The sequence below is a fragment of the Ictalurus punctatus genome, chromosome 23, assembly GCF_001660625.3.
Source record: "Ictalurus punctatus breed USDA103 chromosome 23, Coco_2.0, whole genome shotgun sequence".
In the NCBI taxonomy this organism is placed as follows: domain Eukaryota; kingdom Metazoa; phylum Chordata; class Actinopteri; order Siluriformes; family Ictaluridae; genus Ictalurus; species Ictalurus punctatus.
This window is the reverse complement of record NC_030438.2, coordinates 628233-647326: the sequence shown is the minus strand read 5'-3', so window position 1 is coordinate 647326 and position 19094 is coordinate 628233. Positions and strand designations below refer to the sequence as shown.

General features: G+C 38.2%; 1 protein-coding gene across 1 annotated transcript in view; it reads right to left on the bottom strand.

Moving 5' to 3' along the window:
* Nucleotides 1-19094, bottom strand: part of myripb (myosin VIIA and Rab interacting protein b) — a 70797-nt gene that overhangs the window by 9608 nt on the left and 42095 nt on the right. The window contains exons 7-12 of the mRNA XM_017453443.3: nucleotides 15111-15191; nucleotides 14830-14991; nucleotides 11072-11243; nucleotides 9764-10398; nucleotides 7690-8688; nucleotides 4220-4408 (exon numbers count right to left, since the gene is read on the bottom strand). Of these exons, the coding sequence (XP_017308932.2) occupies nucleotides 4220-4408; nucleotides 7690-8688; nucleotides 9764-10398; nucleotides 11072-11243; nucleotides 14830-14991; nucleotides 15111-15191 (2238 nt within the window). The remainder of the gene's footprint in view (nucleotides 1-4219; nucleotides 4409-7689; nucleotides 8689-9763; nucleotides 10399-11071; nucleotides 11244-14829; nucleotides 14992-15110; nucleotides 15192-19094) is intronic.

The window sequence follows — 19094 nt, the reverse complement described above, 5'->3', positions numbered from 1 at the left end:
TGCCACAAACAGTACGCATACACTGCTAGACATCCAACAGGTTTTAACGATTGTTTAATGATTTAGGAGGATTCCAGTCACTTTACTTCATTGTATAACATATTTCCTAATAGATTCTCATTCAAGAGAATGCCTGCTCAGTGCTTGTGGGTCTTGGCTTAGGAATGTCATTTTAGTTTTTAAAAGTAATATATATTTCATGACAATTTAACAGTGTGCATGAAGAACTATGAATTTATTAATGTATGCATGTGTAAATGATGAACTTATGTGTGTGTGTGTGTGTGTGTGTGTCTGAGATGTTACAAAGATGGATGACGGAAGCAATGGCAGATTTCAAACATTTAATAAACAAATAGACAAAAAACTAAGACACAATAACACTGTGGCAAAACTAAACATCGCCGCGTATACAAAAGCATAGATAGACAATACGTAAGACGAGGAAGCAGTACAAAAAGTGGCTATATATAAGAGTGCTCATTAAACAGAAACATGATACAGGTGGTCATGTGACAATGATGTAGTACGGTGCAGTGGCTGCTGGGAAATGAACTCCAGAGTTACCTCCTTGATATATGACAGTGTGTGTGTGTGTTATTCTTTATACCATATGTGTGTATTCGAAATATTTTTTAATAACATAGATTACATAATTACATTATTTAATTATAATCACTAGCAAGGATTAAATCAACTATGAACATGAATTCTGTTCTCTACCAGAAAATCCTAAAGGAGAATGTGCGGTCTTCAGTTTGTAAATTGAAACTCAAGCGCAACTGGATTATTCAGCAAGACAATGATCCAAAGCATAGGAGTAAATTCTACTCCTATAAGTAAGTAAAAGTCTGATCTCCAAGTATCAGAAGCATTTGATTGCAGTTATTGCTGCTGAAGATGGCATAAACAGATTTTAAATTTAGGGTCAATTAGTTCTTCACATTGGTGATAGATAACTTTTTTTTCTTCAAAAATAAATAAATAAATAAACATAAAAACTATATTGTGTGTTTACTCAGGTTGCCTTTGTTTTCTGTTGTATTTCGTTTGAAGATCTAAGAGCAGTCTGGCTCTGAGAAAAGAAAAAGAAAAAAAGGCCCGAGATGAATCCGGTGCCTCACTTTCAGGTATGTTCACAAACCTGTGAAACGTTATATTCTTGTCTATTGAAGTTAATGGGTGAGATTAATTAAACGTGTTTAACGCGTTAATCATTTGACCACCACCTGATTACTCGCTCTGAGTTTGCATGTTTTGATGTCCACACGTTCTTGTCCAGAAATTACAGTGGCCATAGCATTTCTATCGCAAAGAAGTGGCCAAATATTAAAGATTAAGTGGACATTTGAATGAAATGTTTGGCCAATATTAAACAAGGATTTGAGCTGTAAAGTGTAACAAAAACAATCACCAGGCCGTTGTCGCCCTCTGCAGGCATTTGATATAATAGTTTAGTTTAGTTTATTGAGTTATAAAGCATATTTAAAACAACAGATGTTGAAACCAAAGTGCTATACAAGAAATATAAAACAGAATTAAATTAAATTAAAACAAATTAAAAGAGTAAACAAAACCAAAGAAAAGAGCAATGAAAAATTTACACCCTCAATTAAAACAAAGAATTAAAATGTCTTCAAAGAGGATTTAAACACAGAAACAGAAGGGGAAGATCTAATGTGGAGAGGAAGACTATTCCAACGCCTAGGAGCAGCCACGGAGAAAGCCCGGTCACCTTTAGCCTTAAAACGTGAACGAGGAACTGAGAGTAATAATTGACTAGATGATCAAAGGGGTCTTGAAGCAATGTACGGGATGAGAAGATCACAAATATACTGCGGAGCAAGTCCATGCAAAGCTTTAAAACAAAAATCAAAATTTTAAAATCAACACAGAACTTGGTAACCAGTGAAGAGAAGCGAGCACAGGTGTAATGTGCTCACGTGTTTTAGCGCCAGTGAGTAATCTGGCTGCCGCATTTTGTACAAACTGCGATCAGTAGTTGTTCTGGGCAAACTCAGATAGAACAAATTACAATAGTCCAACCTACATGTTAGAAATGCATGAATAACAGTTTCGAGGTCCTTCTTGGAGAACATTATCTTGATTTTAGCAATAGATCTTAACTGAAAGAAACTGCTTTTTACCACAGCACTAATCTGCTTATCAAAGCACATTGTGGAGTCAAAAATGACACCAAGGTTTTTGACACAGTCGTGCACATTAGAAGAGAGGGGCCTAAACTCACTTACGATGTCAGAGGACAGAGCTGATGGACCAGAGACGATTTTGGTTTTGTCATTGTTTAGCTGTAGAAAGTTCATGTCCATCTAGCGCTTAATGTCATGCAGACAGTCAAACAAACTAAACACAGAGCAGTCCTTATTTTTCAAAGGAAGATAAAGCTGAGTGTCATCAGCATAGAAATTATATGATAAGTGGTGTCTCTCAATAATATGACTTAGAGGAAGCATATATAGAGAAAAGAGAAGAGGACCCAAAATGGAACCCTGGGGAATACCATAGGACATTTGAGCACAGGATGAGAAACACTTCCCTACATTAACAGAAAACGTTCTCTCCTTGAGATAAGAGGCAAACCACTCCAGCACACACCCCTGAAACCCAGCTACAAGACCAAGTCTTTGCAAAAGTATATCATGATCTACTGTGTCCAATTCTGCACTCAATTCAAGAAAGATTAAAATACAGCAAGAGCCTGAGTCAAGAGTAAGTAGGATATCATTGTTAACCTTCAACAAATCAGATTCGGTACTGTGAAGTTCCCTGAAACCGCACTGAAATGAATCAAAAATACTAAAAGCACTTGCTTATGAAGAAATCTGAGAATAGATAACTTTTTCCAAGACTTTTGAAATGAAAGATAGTTTGGAAATGGGTCTTATTCATGATATGCTCATCAAGATGATGCTTTTTTAATAATACACAATGAGCATAAGTTGATTGTTTATATTATGTATGTTACATAATGTATTTTAACAGTGTTTTTCAATAAAACCATACACTTGCTTGCTTTTGATACTTTATTTGACCCAATTATTATTTCTTCTTTCTTGTTATTGTATATCGATTCGTCGCTGTTGGACTAAAATCTTGTATGTCCAAAACTTATTTTTCAGGAAACTAAAAAACCTTTATTTTTAAAATAATTTCCAACGGAGTTACGAGATTTAACACAAACTCTTTTAATGCTTTTCATTGGTTAAATATTTGTAAAACCCACTGACAGACACAAATGGTGACAAATAGCATTGATTTATGAAAAAATTTAATGTTGAAATATGGCAATATGAGGTTTCCACCCAACAGTAACTATGTATTTTAAGTCATTCTAAAGGCTGTTGTTCACTTAGGTCTATTTTTATCACCACAAAAAAATTTATCTGATTAACGGTTGTTTTATTGCTCTTAATTTACTTATGTTTTTTAATAACTAACAATGGAGTCTGCAAAACTGTTTGTGGCAATTGTAGTCCTAAAACTATCAGAGCAATGATTGTCTTAGCCATCTTAGCATAAATGTTCATATGAATTGAGGTCCAAAGCCATCTTTATGGTTTTTAAGTGGTACCATGCTCAGTAATCTCAATGATCTTTAGAATGCACCATGTGGGGCCATCCTCAGCAGCAGCATGTGATTTCTAAATGACGAGAACTCCAACCAGAAGTAGGGCATCAGGATGGATCAGTCAGATCCGGAGAGCAGAAGGGTCTCAGTACTTATATATGGTTAACTTATGTTATATACTTAATGATAGTTAGGTTAAACACACATTAATAGACTTTATTTCACATTAATGAACTAAAAAATAAATAAATCTCGATTTACTATTCAAGAAAGTGTAGGTTTCACATCAGTGCATCAGTAAGTGGCGCAACTGTCAATCATTCTGGATTCATATGTTGATTGGCAGATCTAATGTTTTTATTAGAGAGAAAACTGAAGACTGGTCTTTTGGCATATTTTTGTGTTCAGCTGTTAAAAGGCAAAACAAAATGCCTAAAGTTTGGCAGGTTTGAAATGGTCACTTAGAAATCTATATTTTTATTTTTCATCACACTCATGCCCTATCTACTATTGCTTCACCCCACAGTTTGAATACCTCTGCTGTTCCTTTATCTCAATCTTTTATCCTCACACTAAACATGCTTTGTTTTTTTAATTTACTTATTTCACTGTATTTGACTTAGGCCTTACATTCTCCTCCATCTTGGTAAGATGCTGGTCCAGTTTTCTGCTGTCTGGGCCAGAAGAGAGTGGTGTCCCAGATGGGGACTCATGGGAGTCATGACCTTTGCCTTCCGCCTCCCCGATTAATTCCTCTGTGGCATTTAGGACCTTCAGAACCTCTGTGGTGATACTGCATAGGGAAGCGGCTGAATACATCTGTCACACACACACACACACACACACACACACACACACACACACACACACACATCCATGCATTAACAAATTCATAGTTCTTTGTGCACACTTTTAAACCGTCATGGAAGTATTATTTTTAATAGCTAAAAAAAAAAACATTTCTCAGAACCACAAGCACTGAACAGGCATTCTCTTTAGCTTGTGAAGTCTTTTAGGACTCTCACTCATTTAGACAAGCACCACTCATTTATACAACACAAAAATGCACATTTACACTCATCGATCTTCATGCTTAAACTACAGGCTTCAATTAGGTTTGTGAAAACACAAAAGGGGATTAACAAAGCTTCACAGGAGCTCTTACACATTTAGTGATGCAGTGTGAGGGAACAAAATAACTTCAATCCCACGCATGAATAAACACATAAGTGCAGGTGCACATGTAAAGAAGCAGTACATCAACAGTGATGCTAGCACCCCTCGCTTCATACACATACTGTACATCGATAAGGCACAAATAAGTGCTGCCCACGTTATTCTAAGAAATGTCTGAATGTGAGTATCAAGGGGAAGAGTCATCCTGTACTCCTTTCAACAGGCACCAAGACGTCCCAAAACACATCAAAGTCATATTAGGTTTGATTAATACAACAAAATCAGGGGTCCATTAAGAAAGTGACTAAGACAGATGGAGAGCACCATGATGTTGAAGATCACTTCAGATGAGAGTGAAAAACAGAGACACAGAGATGTATGATGTAACCCAGTGATCAATTAATGGTAGCCTGAAGCTTTGATCCATAGAAGTGAAGCCTTCTCAAAGGACAAGAGTAGAGTTATGAAAGTAAATGTGGTCATGTGTGTTTGTGTGTTCATGTCAAAAAAGAGCCCTGGAGGCACACTTGTGAATAAAAGTAGCGTCTCCTTTCAGCTAATATTTTTAACATCTAAATAAAACCAGAATGTTTGTACTACTGTTGACTCAGCCACAAAGACACATGCAGAAACATATACAAAAGCACACATATGTATAACAAATGTGCTCCCTTTGGATTAACTGACAGATTTAATTTACGATGAACATGGTAACACTATACTAACAAACACTATTAACAAAATTTATTAACCAAATTAAAAAACAACTTCCCTATAAATAAGCTGCGAGTTTATAGACCAATGAGTATTTTTCATAGAATGCTACTGGGTTATCTCTCACCACTTCCTCTCCCTCAGCATTTTCTTCCTTGAATATTCTACGTTCCTCACCAACTAGTGTGCAGACAAATTAATGAGTGTTTTCGCCTGTGTATTGCTAAGCGTGTTAGTTCATTTACAGTAGTTGGCAATCAATGTTATTTAACGATGTCTGTGTCTCTCTGTACACATTAACATCTGTATCGTAGACATGGCTCAGGTGATGTCCCTTACCTACCCCATAGGGACCCTATAAAGAAGCCAGAGCATGCCCGTGAAGGGCAGGGGCTGGCAACAAGCAGTTAACTGACAAAACTTTTACTTATTGGACAATGTAAATCCCTCGTGTGTGTAGGTGGGAAGGATGTCTCACCAGACAGGCAACATTTTACAAAGCTTTCTGCTTCTTTACTTTTTTTTTCCTTCAAGAATTTTTCAGCGTTTTCTCACTCACAGGCAAACAGAGAGGGGCACAACAAAAAATAGAGAAAAAAAGAGAGCAAAACATACAATTTTGAATAATAAACCAAGGGCTAGAAGAATATGAAGTAGAGACGGGAGACAGGAGACAATTAGAGAGGAAGTGGGAAAAGGAGTGGCACACCTTTAAGTGGGATGGAAGGTAGAACAACATTATCATAATGGGAAGAAGGCAAAGTGCAAACAAAAAGACAAAAAAGAGGCACAAATCAGAGGTGTATAGGATGGGAAGGAGGGAACAATTGGTGCAGTGCAGGGTCTGGTAGTGTTCTGGTACAGGTTTACATGAAATCTCAATGTGTGTGCCAGTGATCTCACATGGGCTCCACTGTTTTGGTGGTATTTTTAGAATCCAGTCTCAAAAAGATTTAGCATACAACTTATCTGCAGGACATTCTATACGTTGAACAGCAACCATCTGGCAAGAGGATACAATGCATAGCAACATATACAGCTTTCGCCTGAATGCTCTGTGTGTCATGTTCTGCACCAACGTATCAGTATGAGCCCACTACTCTACAAACATCAACTACTGTAATTTCATTATTCCCTATCAGACTTGCCATCCAGGTGATGGGACAAATTTGTATGTTGTCTTTGGGACATGTTGCTTCTTAAAAAAGACAGATGCAGTCCCATCCTGGGTGTACTCCTGGGATACAGATCTGAAGATAAATGAATGATTGAATGAATGAATGAAGAGAGTTGCAACTTAACTGAATAAAATTATAATGAACTAACCAGCAAGTCCTTGTTTGTCAGTGTGGATGGTGTAAATGTTTATTTTGTTGCTTGGGGCACTGCTTGCACTACAGTTTTTATATCATAGTTTTATATTTTTGTAGACTTGGTGGTGCTGGATAAAGTAATAATGTACATCCTCTATCCAGTGACTTCTATGACAAAGACTTTTAAAAAATGGGAAACTTGTCTGTGCTGACTTTAATGGAACAACTTAGTCAAATTTTTTTTTTAATAAAAGTAATTTTCTTACTTAAAAAGTAATTTTCATAGTTTTTGAAGGAAAGATGATTTAAGAAAAATTTTGTAGTCATATATAGTACATAAACATGTATATTTATTGGGCTTCTCCAATAACAAACATTTTCATTGGCAATTTAAGTCTTGTTGGCCTAGTAATGAATATCCACAGATATTTCTGGTCAGATGTTGCTCATTGGGTCGAATCAATTGTCTAAATGCAAAATACAACAGTACGAGCAGAAAGGCTAAATAGTAGGGCTGAAAGTGTTAATTTATTAATCTACACTATACATGGTAAAATTAAGACCTTACAAATATTGAAGGAAATTATGGCCAAGGACAAGTAAAAATTACCCCAAACTATATTCTCCTCCTCCCTTGTGTTGCAAGTGGTCACATGACATGCACTTCCTGTGGATTTGCACTTCTATGTCAGATGGGAAGTTGACAAGTGTAGGTTATTGGAACACAGTGATTTAAAAAAAAAAAAAAATTTACTCTTGGGGAAAGTGGCCTAAAATGGAATAAACACTCTTTTGCTTTCCCCAATTGATGTAGTACTTAGAAGAGTGTATCGGAAATAGATGGTGTGTGGAAGAGACTTGACCCACAGATTCGGGTTCAGGGCTTTTCATGCTTACCTCTGTTGGAGATGTTTGATCCTCTGGGTCAGAGGGGGTGCTGTGGCTGTGTGCTTCTGATCTTTTTTCAGAGCCTCTCTCTGAGTTGCTGCGCTGTAGCAACCCTCTATTTACCCTCTCTTCAGTCATATAATGTCCTTTCTCGCTGTGTTCTTCTTCTTCCACACTCTTCTTTACATCCGCCCCACCCTCTTTTGCTTTCTCGAAACTTATTGTCACTTGCTGTGTTTCACTCTCTTGTAGGTCTCTTATCATTATAAGCCCATTGACTTGAATTATCGTGTGTGGCTCGATTTCAAGCGACTTCACTTTTTCTGATTTTCTTTCATTCTCACTTTCTGTTTCCACTTGTCTGACTTGCCAACTCCTTTCGACTTGTCTTTGTCCCTCCATTTTTTGTTCTCTGTCCCAATCTTGTTTCTCCATTTGTCTCTCTACACCATAATTTCCTTCTCTTTTCTGGTTTCTCTCTCTATGTCTCTGCCTCACCACATCACTTTCCTCACACTCTCTGCTAATCTGTCTTTCTATCCATCTTTCATTCAGTCTCTCCATTTTCCTTTTTTTGTTCTCCAGCTCTATTTTGCCATTGCTCTCTTTCTGTGCCTCATTCTTTCTCTCTCTCTGTCTTACTCTATCACTTTCTTTCACCCTTTCTCCATCACGTCGCCTATCAATGACTTTTCGGATTGACTCATCATCTGATGAGGTCGATTCCTCCTTACTGATTTGATCAACCAGTTCAGAGAGTTTTGACCTCAGTTCATCGTCCAAAGTGTCATTTTCAGATTGGTTATGCATCGGTGGACTGGGGAGAACAGGGTTAGAGGCTACTGTGTTCTTGTATACAAATTCAGGGATCATGGCAGTGGAGGTCACATGGTTGGGTGGGGTCAGAGTGTTTGGAGATTGATAGGTGGGGAGTGGAAGAGACGATGGAGTCTCCTGGCTTTCCTGTCGTTTCAACATCATGGTGTTGAGCAGTAGAGTTTTCTCCTCCTAGGTATGCACAGAGAATAAAGTTAGTTTAGCCTGCGCGTGAAAGAATAACCAAAATTCTAACTTAAACCCCCGTAGGGTTTTTACTCCTAGCATCAGTGATGGCTGTAGATAGTGTATTCTGTGCTTTTATTCTAATTTGAAGTAAAGCAATTACTTCAATAAAAAAGAGATGGAAACTAGAGAGAAAGATCAATAAATATTCACCAATAGGGCACCTTCCATTTGTCCAAAATATTGTAATAGTAGCAAATGCAGGGTGTTCTAAAAAAAGCTAGGAAGTGAAGCTCATGGGGAAATGTTTTAATAAGTCTGAATTAAAGCAGTGTATTTTATGCATCACTCTTTATTGCAGTTTGTTTCTTATAAAGTATAAAGCCCATGACCCCCACATTTACCACGGTGTCAACCATGAGCCTGTGCTTCCACCTAGTGGTGTGAAAAAGTCAGTCACAATAACAAACTCAATCTGCAGCTATGGTTTATGGCCTTAAAGTCGTAGAAGTCTTCTCATGCTCTTATTCCTGATTCAGTTCACAAACTAACTATACACTAGGACATTAACCCTCAATTGTAAGGCATTTTGAATGAGGTGCCTGTAAAATGTAAATGTAGGACTGTCAAAGAGAACCACTAAAAAAATGATAAACCAAAAGGTTACATATTTGGAGTACTGTGTGGCATTTGTTACAAAATTGAGTAATGATTACGTAAGTAATGATTAAGTAAGCATTAGCTTTCTCACTGTTAGATACCTCAAGTAATGTGAAAATGTGTACAATTTTGTAAGGCTGGGATCAGGTTCAGATTCCAAACTTGCTGCTGAGGGTTGGGTCGGGCTTAGACAAAACATTCTGAGCATATGGTTGGGTTACATTCAAAATTCCAGGCCTGATTAAAGGCTCCAGAATAATTTTCTTCTGTACACTGTATTTATGATATATGCGTGATTACCACAGACCATAATATCAACACATTTCCCTGTGCTAAGAAAAGAACAGAAAAAGTTTTTTGCTTAAATATCAGTTATAGTGAAAGTCTACATGATTATGTGAAATAATGCCAATTCTCTCACCTCTGTATACAGTGCACTATGCCCACGGTTATGTTCAGCTGAGTCGCGTTTGTTCCGCTTCTTACGCCGCAACCTTCGGATCTGCTCTGCTTGCTCCTCCCCCTCGCTGCTGTCCCCTACCACCTGAGGGTTAAAATTCACATCCAACATACCAAGCCTAGGTGTGTGTGACGGCTTAACAGCAACTCTGTAGTGCTCATGGGGCATGTAGGGAAGGAATGCTTTAGGTGAAGCTTTGTTTCTCTGGGTGTCACTGTGAACAGGGACGTGTGTTTGAGTAGAGGGAGCTATAGAGTTCTCAGAATCTGAGTTTAGGGTCTCTGTGTTGGTGAAGTGACCCGAGGAGGGTGAGGTTATAGGTGGATTGTGCTCTGTGTCACGCTGAGAGTCTGATGACCGTGTTTCTTCCGAGAGACGTTGGCGGAACTGCAGCAGTGCAAGCCCCCAGCTATCACATTCTGCTCCATCCTCTGAATCTGACCCCATCTCGTCATATGCTGAAACCACGCCAGACTCCTTCTCTAACACACTGAACACCAAGCTCTTCCTTTTGGTTAGCAGGCTCGGCCGGGAATGCTGGGAAGTCTGTAAGGCAATCCAGTTCCCATCCGGAGACTGTAGCACAGAGGAAGCACCTACGCAGACAGAAATATACTATAGGGACCAAATGTCTGTTCCCTTGTTTGCTTTCCATTAGGACTACTTTGTCTTAAAAAAAAGTTACTCTGGCTTACTGAAATAGTGATGATAGTGCGAATTCATCAAGGACTGTTATAACTGAGTAAATATCAGGCATTCATTTTTAATAAATGATGAGATCTAACACATATATGCTACTGTATAAATAAAATGTACAATGGTTTAGAAAGTGCCATCTGTATATTTAGGTGTATTAAAATGTATTTAGGTATGTTAAATGGCATGTTTTAAATCATGTATCTCTATTTAATAATTTTGATAAATTGTCAAATTAAAAGTCAACAAAATCCAATATTTTTTACCTTACTGTATATACACAGTCATAATACTGTATCTAATTTTTGAGTGGATTAAATGGAAATGACTTATAGCACACAATATTAACCTAAAGAACCCATGAAAGTGTTTTTGTATCATGTCAGAATGCTGTCACAAGTACTTGTGGACTGTGTGAAATGGCATACTGGACCATTTCTCCAGATCCATATTAATTTATGCAACTGTAATTTAGTATAAAGTGTGTGTGTGTATGTGTGTATATGTATATGTGTGTGTGTGTGTGTGTGTGTGTGTGTGTGTGTGTGTGTGTGTAAGAAAGAGAGAGCTCACTGGAGTTGTCCAGACGGTCCACATTTTTCCAACCCAGTATGGATGCTCGTGACTCTCTCCGCAAAGGTGAGTAAATACTTGGCTCTGGTTCTGCAGCTTCAGACACTTTGTCTGCTTCAGGGGTTTTGTCAATGGACTCGTCACTAGTCAGGGATAATGCTGAATGGGACCTCTAAAGTAGACAAACATACAAAAGAATATAATTAACCAGTGTTACACTTTGGTTAACTGTTTGTTTGTTTGTTTTTTTGGGGGGAAGGGGGGTTTCGGTCAGGAGTGGGAGAGTCACTGCAATCAGCAGGTGGAAACGATAAAATTACACGGCAGGATACTAACATTTTAAATTATTACTGATAATATTAGCTTTAGATTAGATTTCTTAAATTATAATTCTATTAGGGTGTTCGGTGGTTTAGTGGTTAGTATGTTCGCCTCACCCCTCCAGGGTTAGGGGTTTGATTCCCGCCGCTGCCCTGTGTGTGGGGGTTTCCTCCAGTTTCCTCCCCCAGTCCAAAGACATGCGTGGTAGGCTGATTGGCATGTCCAAATTGTCTGTAGTGTATGAATGGGTGTGTGAATGTATATGTGGTAGACCCTGTCCAGGGTGTACCCCGCCTTGCGCCTGCTCCCTGGGACAGGCTCCAGGTTCCCCACGACCCTGTAGGATAAGCGGTATAGAAAATAGATGGATGGATCGTATCTGTAATGATTGTATTTAACTCAGTCCGAAAATCCATACCGTAATTCTCCTCATTGAGCTGAGTGTTTTGATATATATCACATGTCTATATTGCGGTAGTTTCCATTTATTTTGGGGATTAACATGCAGGTGACCTCACATGACCACACTAGAAAACTCATAATGCAATTCTCCTTATTGAGCCGAGCGCTTTGATATGTCACATGTCTATGTTGTGGTAGTTTTGTGATTCCACTTACAACACCAATTTCAAAAAAGTTGGGACAGTATGGAAAATGAAAAAAAACAACAACAAACAAACAAAAAGAGTCATCTGAAAATTCAATTCACCCTGTACTATATTGAAAACACATTATTAACACATTATTTGATGTTTTACTTTGTGAATTTAATTTACTTTTGAAAATATACACACATTTCAAATCTGATGACTGCAACACACTCCAAAATAGGTGGGACAGCTGACTGTTTACCACTGTGTAACATTAACTTTTCTTTTAATAATACTTATTAAGCATTTGGGCACTGAAGACTCTAGTTGGTTAAGCAAGCAGAATTTTTCCCCCATTCATCCATTATGCATTTCTTCAGCTGCGCAACTGTACGGGGCCTTTACTGCCTTATTTTGCACTTCATAATGCACCACATATTCTCAATCAGAGAAAGGTCGGGACCATGCTAGTACCCGCACTCTCTGCTTACGAAACCATGCGCTTATAATCCGGACAGAATGTGGTTCGGCGTTATCCTGCTCTGGATGGCAGCATATGTTGCTCCAAAATGTCTACATATCTTTCTGCATTAATGCTGCCCTCACAGATGTGCAAGTTACCCATGCCATGGGCACTGACACACCCCCATACCATGACAAACGATGGCTTTTTGACCTGACACTGATAACAGCTTAGATAGTCAATTTCCTCTTTGGCCCGGAGAACACGACGGCTGTTTTGTCCCAAAATTATTTGAAATGTTGACCCGTCAGATCACAAAACACTATTCCACTGTGCTACTGTCCATCTCAGATGAGACCGAGCCCAGAGAAGTGGGCGGAGCTTCTGGACAGTGTTGATGTATGGCTTCTGCTTTGCACAGTAAAGCCTTAATTTGCATCTGTGGATGCAGCGGCGAATGGTGTTGACTGACAAAGGTTTAACAAAGTATTCCCAAGTCCATGTCAGGATATCCATTACACACTCCTGACGGTTTTTAAGACTTTTAATTATATTGTGCACTGTAGAAGGTGAAATGCCCAAAATCCTACTGATTTATCTTTGGGGAATGTTCTCAAAGTGTTAGATTATTCACTGAGGCATCTTTTGGCAGACTGGTGAGCCTCGATCCATCCTTGTTCTTAAAGGACTAGGCCTTTTTTGGAGGCTACTTATATACTATGATTAGACGATTGCCTCACTTGTTTCACATCACCTTCTTATTTCAACTTGTCACATCGCTATTAGTCCTAAATTGCCCCTGTCCCAACTTGTTTGGAACGTATTTCATGCATCAATTTCAAAATAAATGTTTACCTTCAAAAAACTATATGGTTGATTAGGTAAAACATCAAATACCTTGTCTTTATAAGTTTAAAAAAAAAAAAAAAAAAACACAAGTCAAAGTACATTTACAAATCATTCCTCTTTGTACCAGTAGTTGTAGAGTTGGATAGATAGATAGATAAAGAGAGAGAGAGAAAGCGAGAAAGAAAGAGAGAGAGAGAGATGAAGTGAGAGTGTCTGTTACAGATACACTGACAAAGTGAGAGGGAGAGAAGAGCCATGTGCATGCAGGTGTGTGTGAGTTTTGACAGTTGGAGTATGAATTCTTGAACATTCCGAGGCACTTAGAAAAGATGTAGCAACACTATAGAACAGTCTATAGCAAACACAGCTAATTTCATTTGCTCGTTTGTTTTGCTCCCGTTTTCGCAGTTTCCCCTACTAAAGGGGAATGCTCGGAAGTGCAGCGAATGTCCAAAATAAAACCAACTTTACCACGGTATGTTGCAGGATGTTTTGCCATTCAGTCCAACTGAGAGGGCATGTTCTGGGGGGAAAGTGATATCAGTGCATACCCTCTATGACTGAATACATTGAAGTGGATGAGCAGGATATTTTTGCTGCAGCTGGCGTTACAATCAGCCGTCATGTTTTAAATATATAAAATGATATAAATGATAATGATAATGAATAGGAAAGCCTATTTTCAGATGTATCTACTATAATCTAACTCATCAAATAATGATTTATCATGATGCAAGCATGTAAATATGCAACCAGAATCTCAACGGAATTTTTCCAACATATTGTGGAATCCATGCAATGAAGAATTGAGGCTGTTTCGAGTGCAAAGGGAGGTCCTACCGAGTATTAGTTTAGTGTTCCTAATACAGTGCTCTGTCAGTGTATATGAGTATGTCTGAGGCCACATCTACACATATGTATATTTTTGGAAACATAGTTTTTACTCTTCCATTAAAAAGAAACTCCTGTTCTCATTAACAATGTTTTCAAAAATATCTCTGTCCACATGAAAAAAAAAAAGTGATTTGAAAATGCTCATATTAGCAAGCCAGTCCATTGATAATATAACAAACATGAGGACTGATATCTGTGGACTGATGATGAGGTAGAACTACTGCTTAGGAGTACACTTGAGTGTGTTCAACCCTGGGTCTTATCCAAATTCTCAACTAACATAGCAGTTTGTCTCGTGTCATGTTCTGTCTCCACAATTAAAATGTAACAATGTTACGAGATAAGAAATTACAGACAACAAAATAACCTATTCAGTACCACTGATAAATGGAGTTCTAGCACATTCAGAACACATGCAAAATCACAATGGGTATGGGCAGGTTGATGTAGGGGAAAAAACATTTTCTTTTCCATCCGCACAAAAACAGTGAAAACAGAATTTTCTAAATTTTCTACACCGTGGTGGGTGTTGTCAAAAAGCTGGAGAAAATGTGGAGACCAAAATGCAGAGAAAAATGTGTGGACTGGACCTGGACTGGACCACTGTCTAAATCCTGATGACTGATCCTGATGTGTCTTACCCAGGAGTTCTTGTAACAGGACTGTGTGACAATACTGGGCTGTGAAGTGTAGCATGTGTTCGATGCTGAGGTAGGGGAGGGCAGGTCACTGTTGTGAGTCTGAGACCATGCAAAGTCAAACTCTGTCTGCATCTCTGCACGCTGCTTCCCCCTCTGAATGATCTAAGGAGAAAGAGAAAATGAAAGACAGAAATACCCTTTCCTTTGAAGTATTTATTAATTGTACAATGATTTTAAATGGTTCTTTTTTGAAACAAGAATAAATGCATACGTTCACTTACTTTTTGAACAATCGTGGTTGCAAGTTCCTCTACAAGCTCCTCTCTATGATCACGCAAATATCGAGCCTCATTCTGCTTTTCCTAAAGAATGAAAAAGGATGGAGAAGAAATTATAAACAACTGGCTGGTAAAATGACAATTCAAGCACTGAAAGTGTGCAGGGCCGTATTCTATTCCTAAGGATTATTATATATTTTTCAAGGTTTGGGGGGGCTTTCGGGCCCTTAACATGCTCAAAGACTCATGAAATTTGGCACATACATCAGAGACACATGGGTGTGCTCTGTAGCACCCCCTTTTACATGGTACAAAACCTTGGTGCATAAATCGTACACATTCATACATATATGTACCCATTGTTTGCATCGACCTGAGCAATTTTCATGCTGACAATCATTACATCACCCAATAGGATGTCGACCATTTTGGATTTTGTGAAATGCGCATTTGGTGAATACTCCTCTTAGGGGATTCATGTGATTGTCACCAAACTTTGTCAACATAATGGCAAGACATTGAGAATGCAAAATTGCAAAGGGATTTTTTAAATCTCGAACGGTTTCACCATGGCAAGGCAATAAATTTATGGTGAAAAAAGGGAAACAGGCAGTGTCTTGTATCTTCTGAGCACATTGAGTGATTTAGGTGAAACATGAGCTGTATGTATGGTACTGGGAGATGATCACATGGAGGTGCATACTGTGAGTCATGGTCAGAGCGCCATCAACTGGCAGCAGGAGGTGTATAACAGGCTTTTAGATAGTCTACTTATATTTATATTGATATTTTAATCGTTTCAAACTTGCTCTGGGTTTTTGATATCTTAATTAGTGTTGCCATGGTAATAAATCAAACATTAATACTATTTTCTGGTGTTTTTGAGGTTCATAGTATGCTTAAAAATTTTTCAGAATCGTTAGGCATTAGTAGTAGGCAAAAGCTAAAACATGGGCGTGGAGGGGGGCTCTGTAGCGCCCCCTTTTGTCTAAACTGGTGGGGCCAGTTTTACCTACAGTCACCAAAGTCAGTACATATACATTGCTGCTTGCAGCTATATACAGTGGGGGAAATAAGTATGTAACGCATCAACATTTTTTAAAGTAAATATATTTCCAATGAGGTTATTCACATAAAATTTTCACCAGACTTTGGTATTAACTCAAGAAATATGCAAATATAATGAAATCCAAACAATGAAGTCCATAAATTAAGTTATGTGTAATCAAGAGAAATGAGGAATGAGGTTTAGGGGGCTTTTGGGGCCCTTAACATGCTCAAAATCCCATGACATTTGGCACACACATCAGAGTCGTCGGCCATTAGGTCCGGGCAAAGAGTAGCACATGGGTGTTGTGGGGGGCTCTGTAGAGCTCCCAATTAGACAGTACAAAACCTTGGGGCATAAATTGTATATACTTGTACGTATATGTATGAAACTCCATACACATGTTCTCATCGACCCAAACAACTTTCCAACCTATACATCCACCTATTCATTCTTTCATTCACTCATTCATTAATGTATAGATCTTTTTATTTTATCCAGTGCTGCAGTGCACACAATGTACCCCATCTTACTTTCAGTTGGAACTTATAGTTGATATTAACTGTAAATATAGCTGCAAGCATCCTTTTCAATTTTACATCAGCCATGTCTCTACATTATTCTGACCAGGTCTGAAGAGGTTCGAGTAAATATAAAACACTATTTAACAGCCTGTTTCAAGTGATACACTTTAAACATCTGCAAGGTGGTGATCCTATGACCGTAACTCACAATTGCCAGAGCCATGTGATCAGTCCCTGTGACCAAACATACAGCAGAAGTTTCATCTAAATCACTCATTGCATGCAGAATATATGAGACACTTCTGTTTTCCCTTTTTTGCCATAAATTTATTGCTTCGCCATGGCGAAAACATTCAAGCTATCAAAAATCCCTTCGGAATTTAGCATCTTCAATGGCTTGGCATAATTTTGTTCATGCTTGGTGACAATCACATGAATTGCCTAGGAGGAGCATTTAAATGTTCAGAGCCTGCAATTAAAAAAAACAAAACTCCACATTAAATCCAAAACTTCCGGTTGGGCAGAGCGAATGAGTGTCATTTTGAAAGTTGCCCAGTATGAAGAGAACCATATATGTACTGAGTTTGGCGACTGTAGGTAAAACTGACCACACCACTTTAGTCAAAAGGGGGCGCTACAGAGCCTCTCCTCCACAACCATGTTTTAGCTTTTGCCTACTCCTAATGGCTGACAACTCTGATGTGTGCTGACGTTCATAAAATTTTATGCATGCTAATGGCCTCAAAAACACCAGAAACGTGCATTATTGTTTGATGCGTTACCATGGCAACAATATTTAATATCAAAAATCCTTTAATAATTTTACATCAGCCATGTCTTGACATTATTCTGACTTTCATACATATACATACAAGTATGTAAGATTTATGCCCCATGGTTTTGTAACTTGTAAATGGGAGCACTACAGAGCAACCCCACACTGCGCATGTGCTACTTTTTGTGGGGGCCTAACGGCTGACGGTGATGTGTGTACCAAATTTCATGATAAGAGCATGATAAGGGCCATAAAAGCCCCCAAACTTTGAAAAAAAAATCCTTAGGAAAACAATAGTTGCAAGCAGCAATAGTGGATTCAGCCTCAAGATTGTGGACCATTTCAAAATTGACATGGTAGAGAAATGTATCCCACAGATACAACATTTCAATGCATTTGGATCAATGGTAGATTTTAAGTTCATTTTGTATTACAGATAGTTGATGCCTTTTACTTTGTTCCATAAGTGCAATCATTTAATTTCTCTTGACAATTTACTCTTACATTGCTTGTGAAATTGAAAAGAAATACAAAAACACTTATTTAACATACATTAGTCAGTAAAAGCAATTCAGTTTACAATGCAATCTTTTAAGATATGCACTATCATGGCAGACTTTATTGGTGCCACATAATGGAAGCTGAGACGGAAGCAAGTGCAGGTATGGCAGTTTAATGAAACAACAAGTCCAAAGGATCGGGCAGAAATCAATAAACAAAGTCAGGCAGAGGTCAGGCAATCAGGCAAACAGTCCAAACAAGGCAAGACAAAAAGACGAGGTCAAAAACAAGAACAAAGTCAAAGTCAAAGTCAAAATAAACAAACACGGTATCAAGGCTTGGTAATGACAGAGACAGAAGGCAACTGAGTGTATACTTCACAAAGAGTGAATGCATAGAAGGTCCTTTTAAACTTTGGTTGTGATTGAGCTGTGACTTGGATGCAGGTGTGCGTGATTAGAATGAAGGTGACTGGGAATTGCGGTCCATGGAGGCCATATTTATAGGCCGCAGTGCAGGATGGGAAATGTAGTCACTGGTTTTCTGTGATATGACAGTGGGTCCCAATGGTTTTGTTGTTCCCCATGAGAAATAATTCATGTATACCAATTTTCAGATATTTTGGACTTATGTGGCAGAGGGAAAATCATATAGAATTTAGGTCTGGCCTGTAGAGCCATCTTTGGGCTCATGTGGGCCATCTGTAGTGTGGGAGTTACTAGCCTGTAGTATTAATATGCAAAATTTCAAAACTTTTTACCATTCAGATCTTGAGTTATTGGGCACTTGAGGGAGATAAAATATTAATAAATATAGCTGCAAGATGCAATGGAGGATTCCTCCTCAATATCGCGGACTATTTAAAAAAATAAAATGGTAGAGAAATGTATTCCACAGACATGACATTTCAATGCATTTGGATGGCATATTTTAAGTTCATTTTTGTAGTTTTCCACAAATAATCATTGTAGAGAAAAATCAGGAGTCAGTGAGAATTTTGGAGAATTACTTTGTGCTAATACAGCACTACTTTAACATTATTTTGAATTTATTCCTGCTGGTATAATATTCATTTGATTTACTGTGTGCTGCTATAACATTATTTTTGAAATCTCCAAGAGGAGTTCGTTGAAGTACGA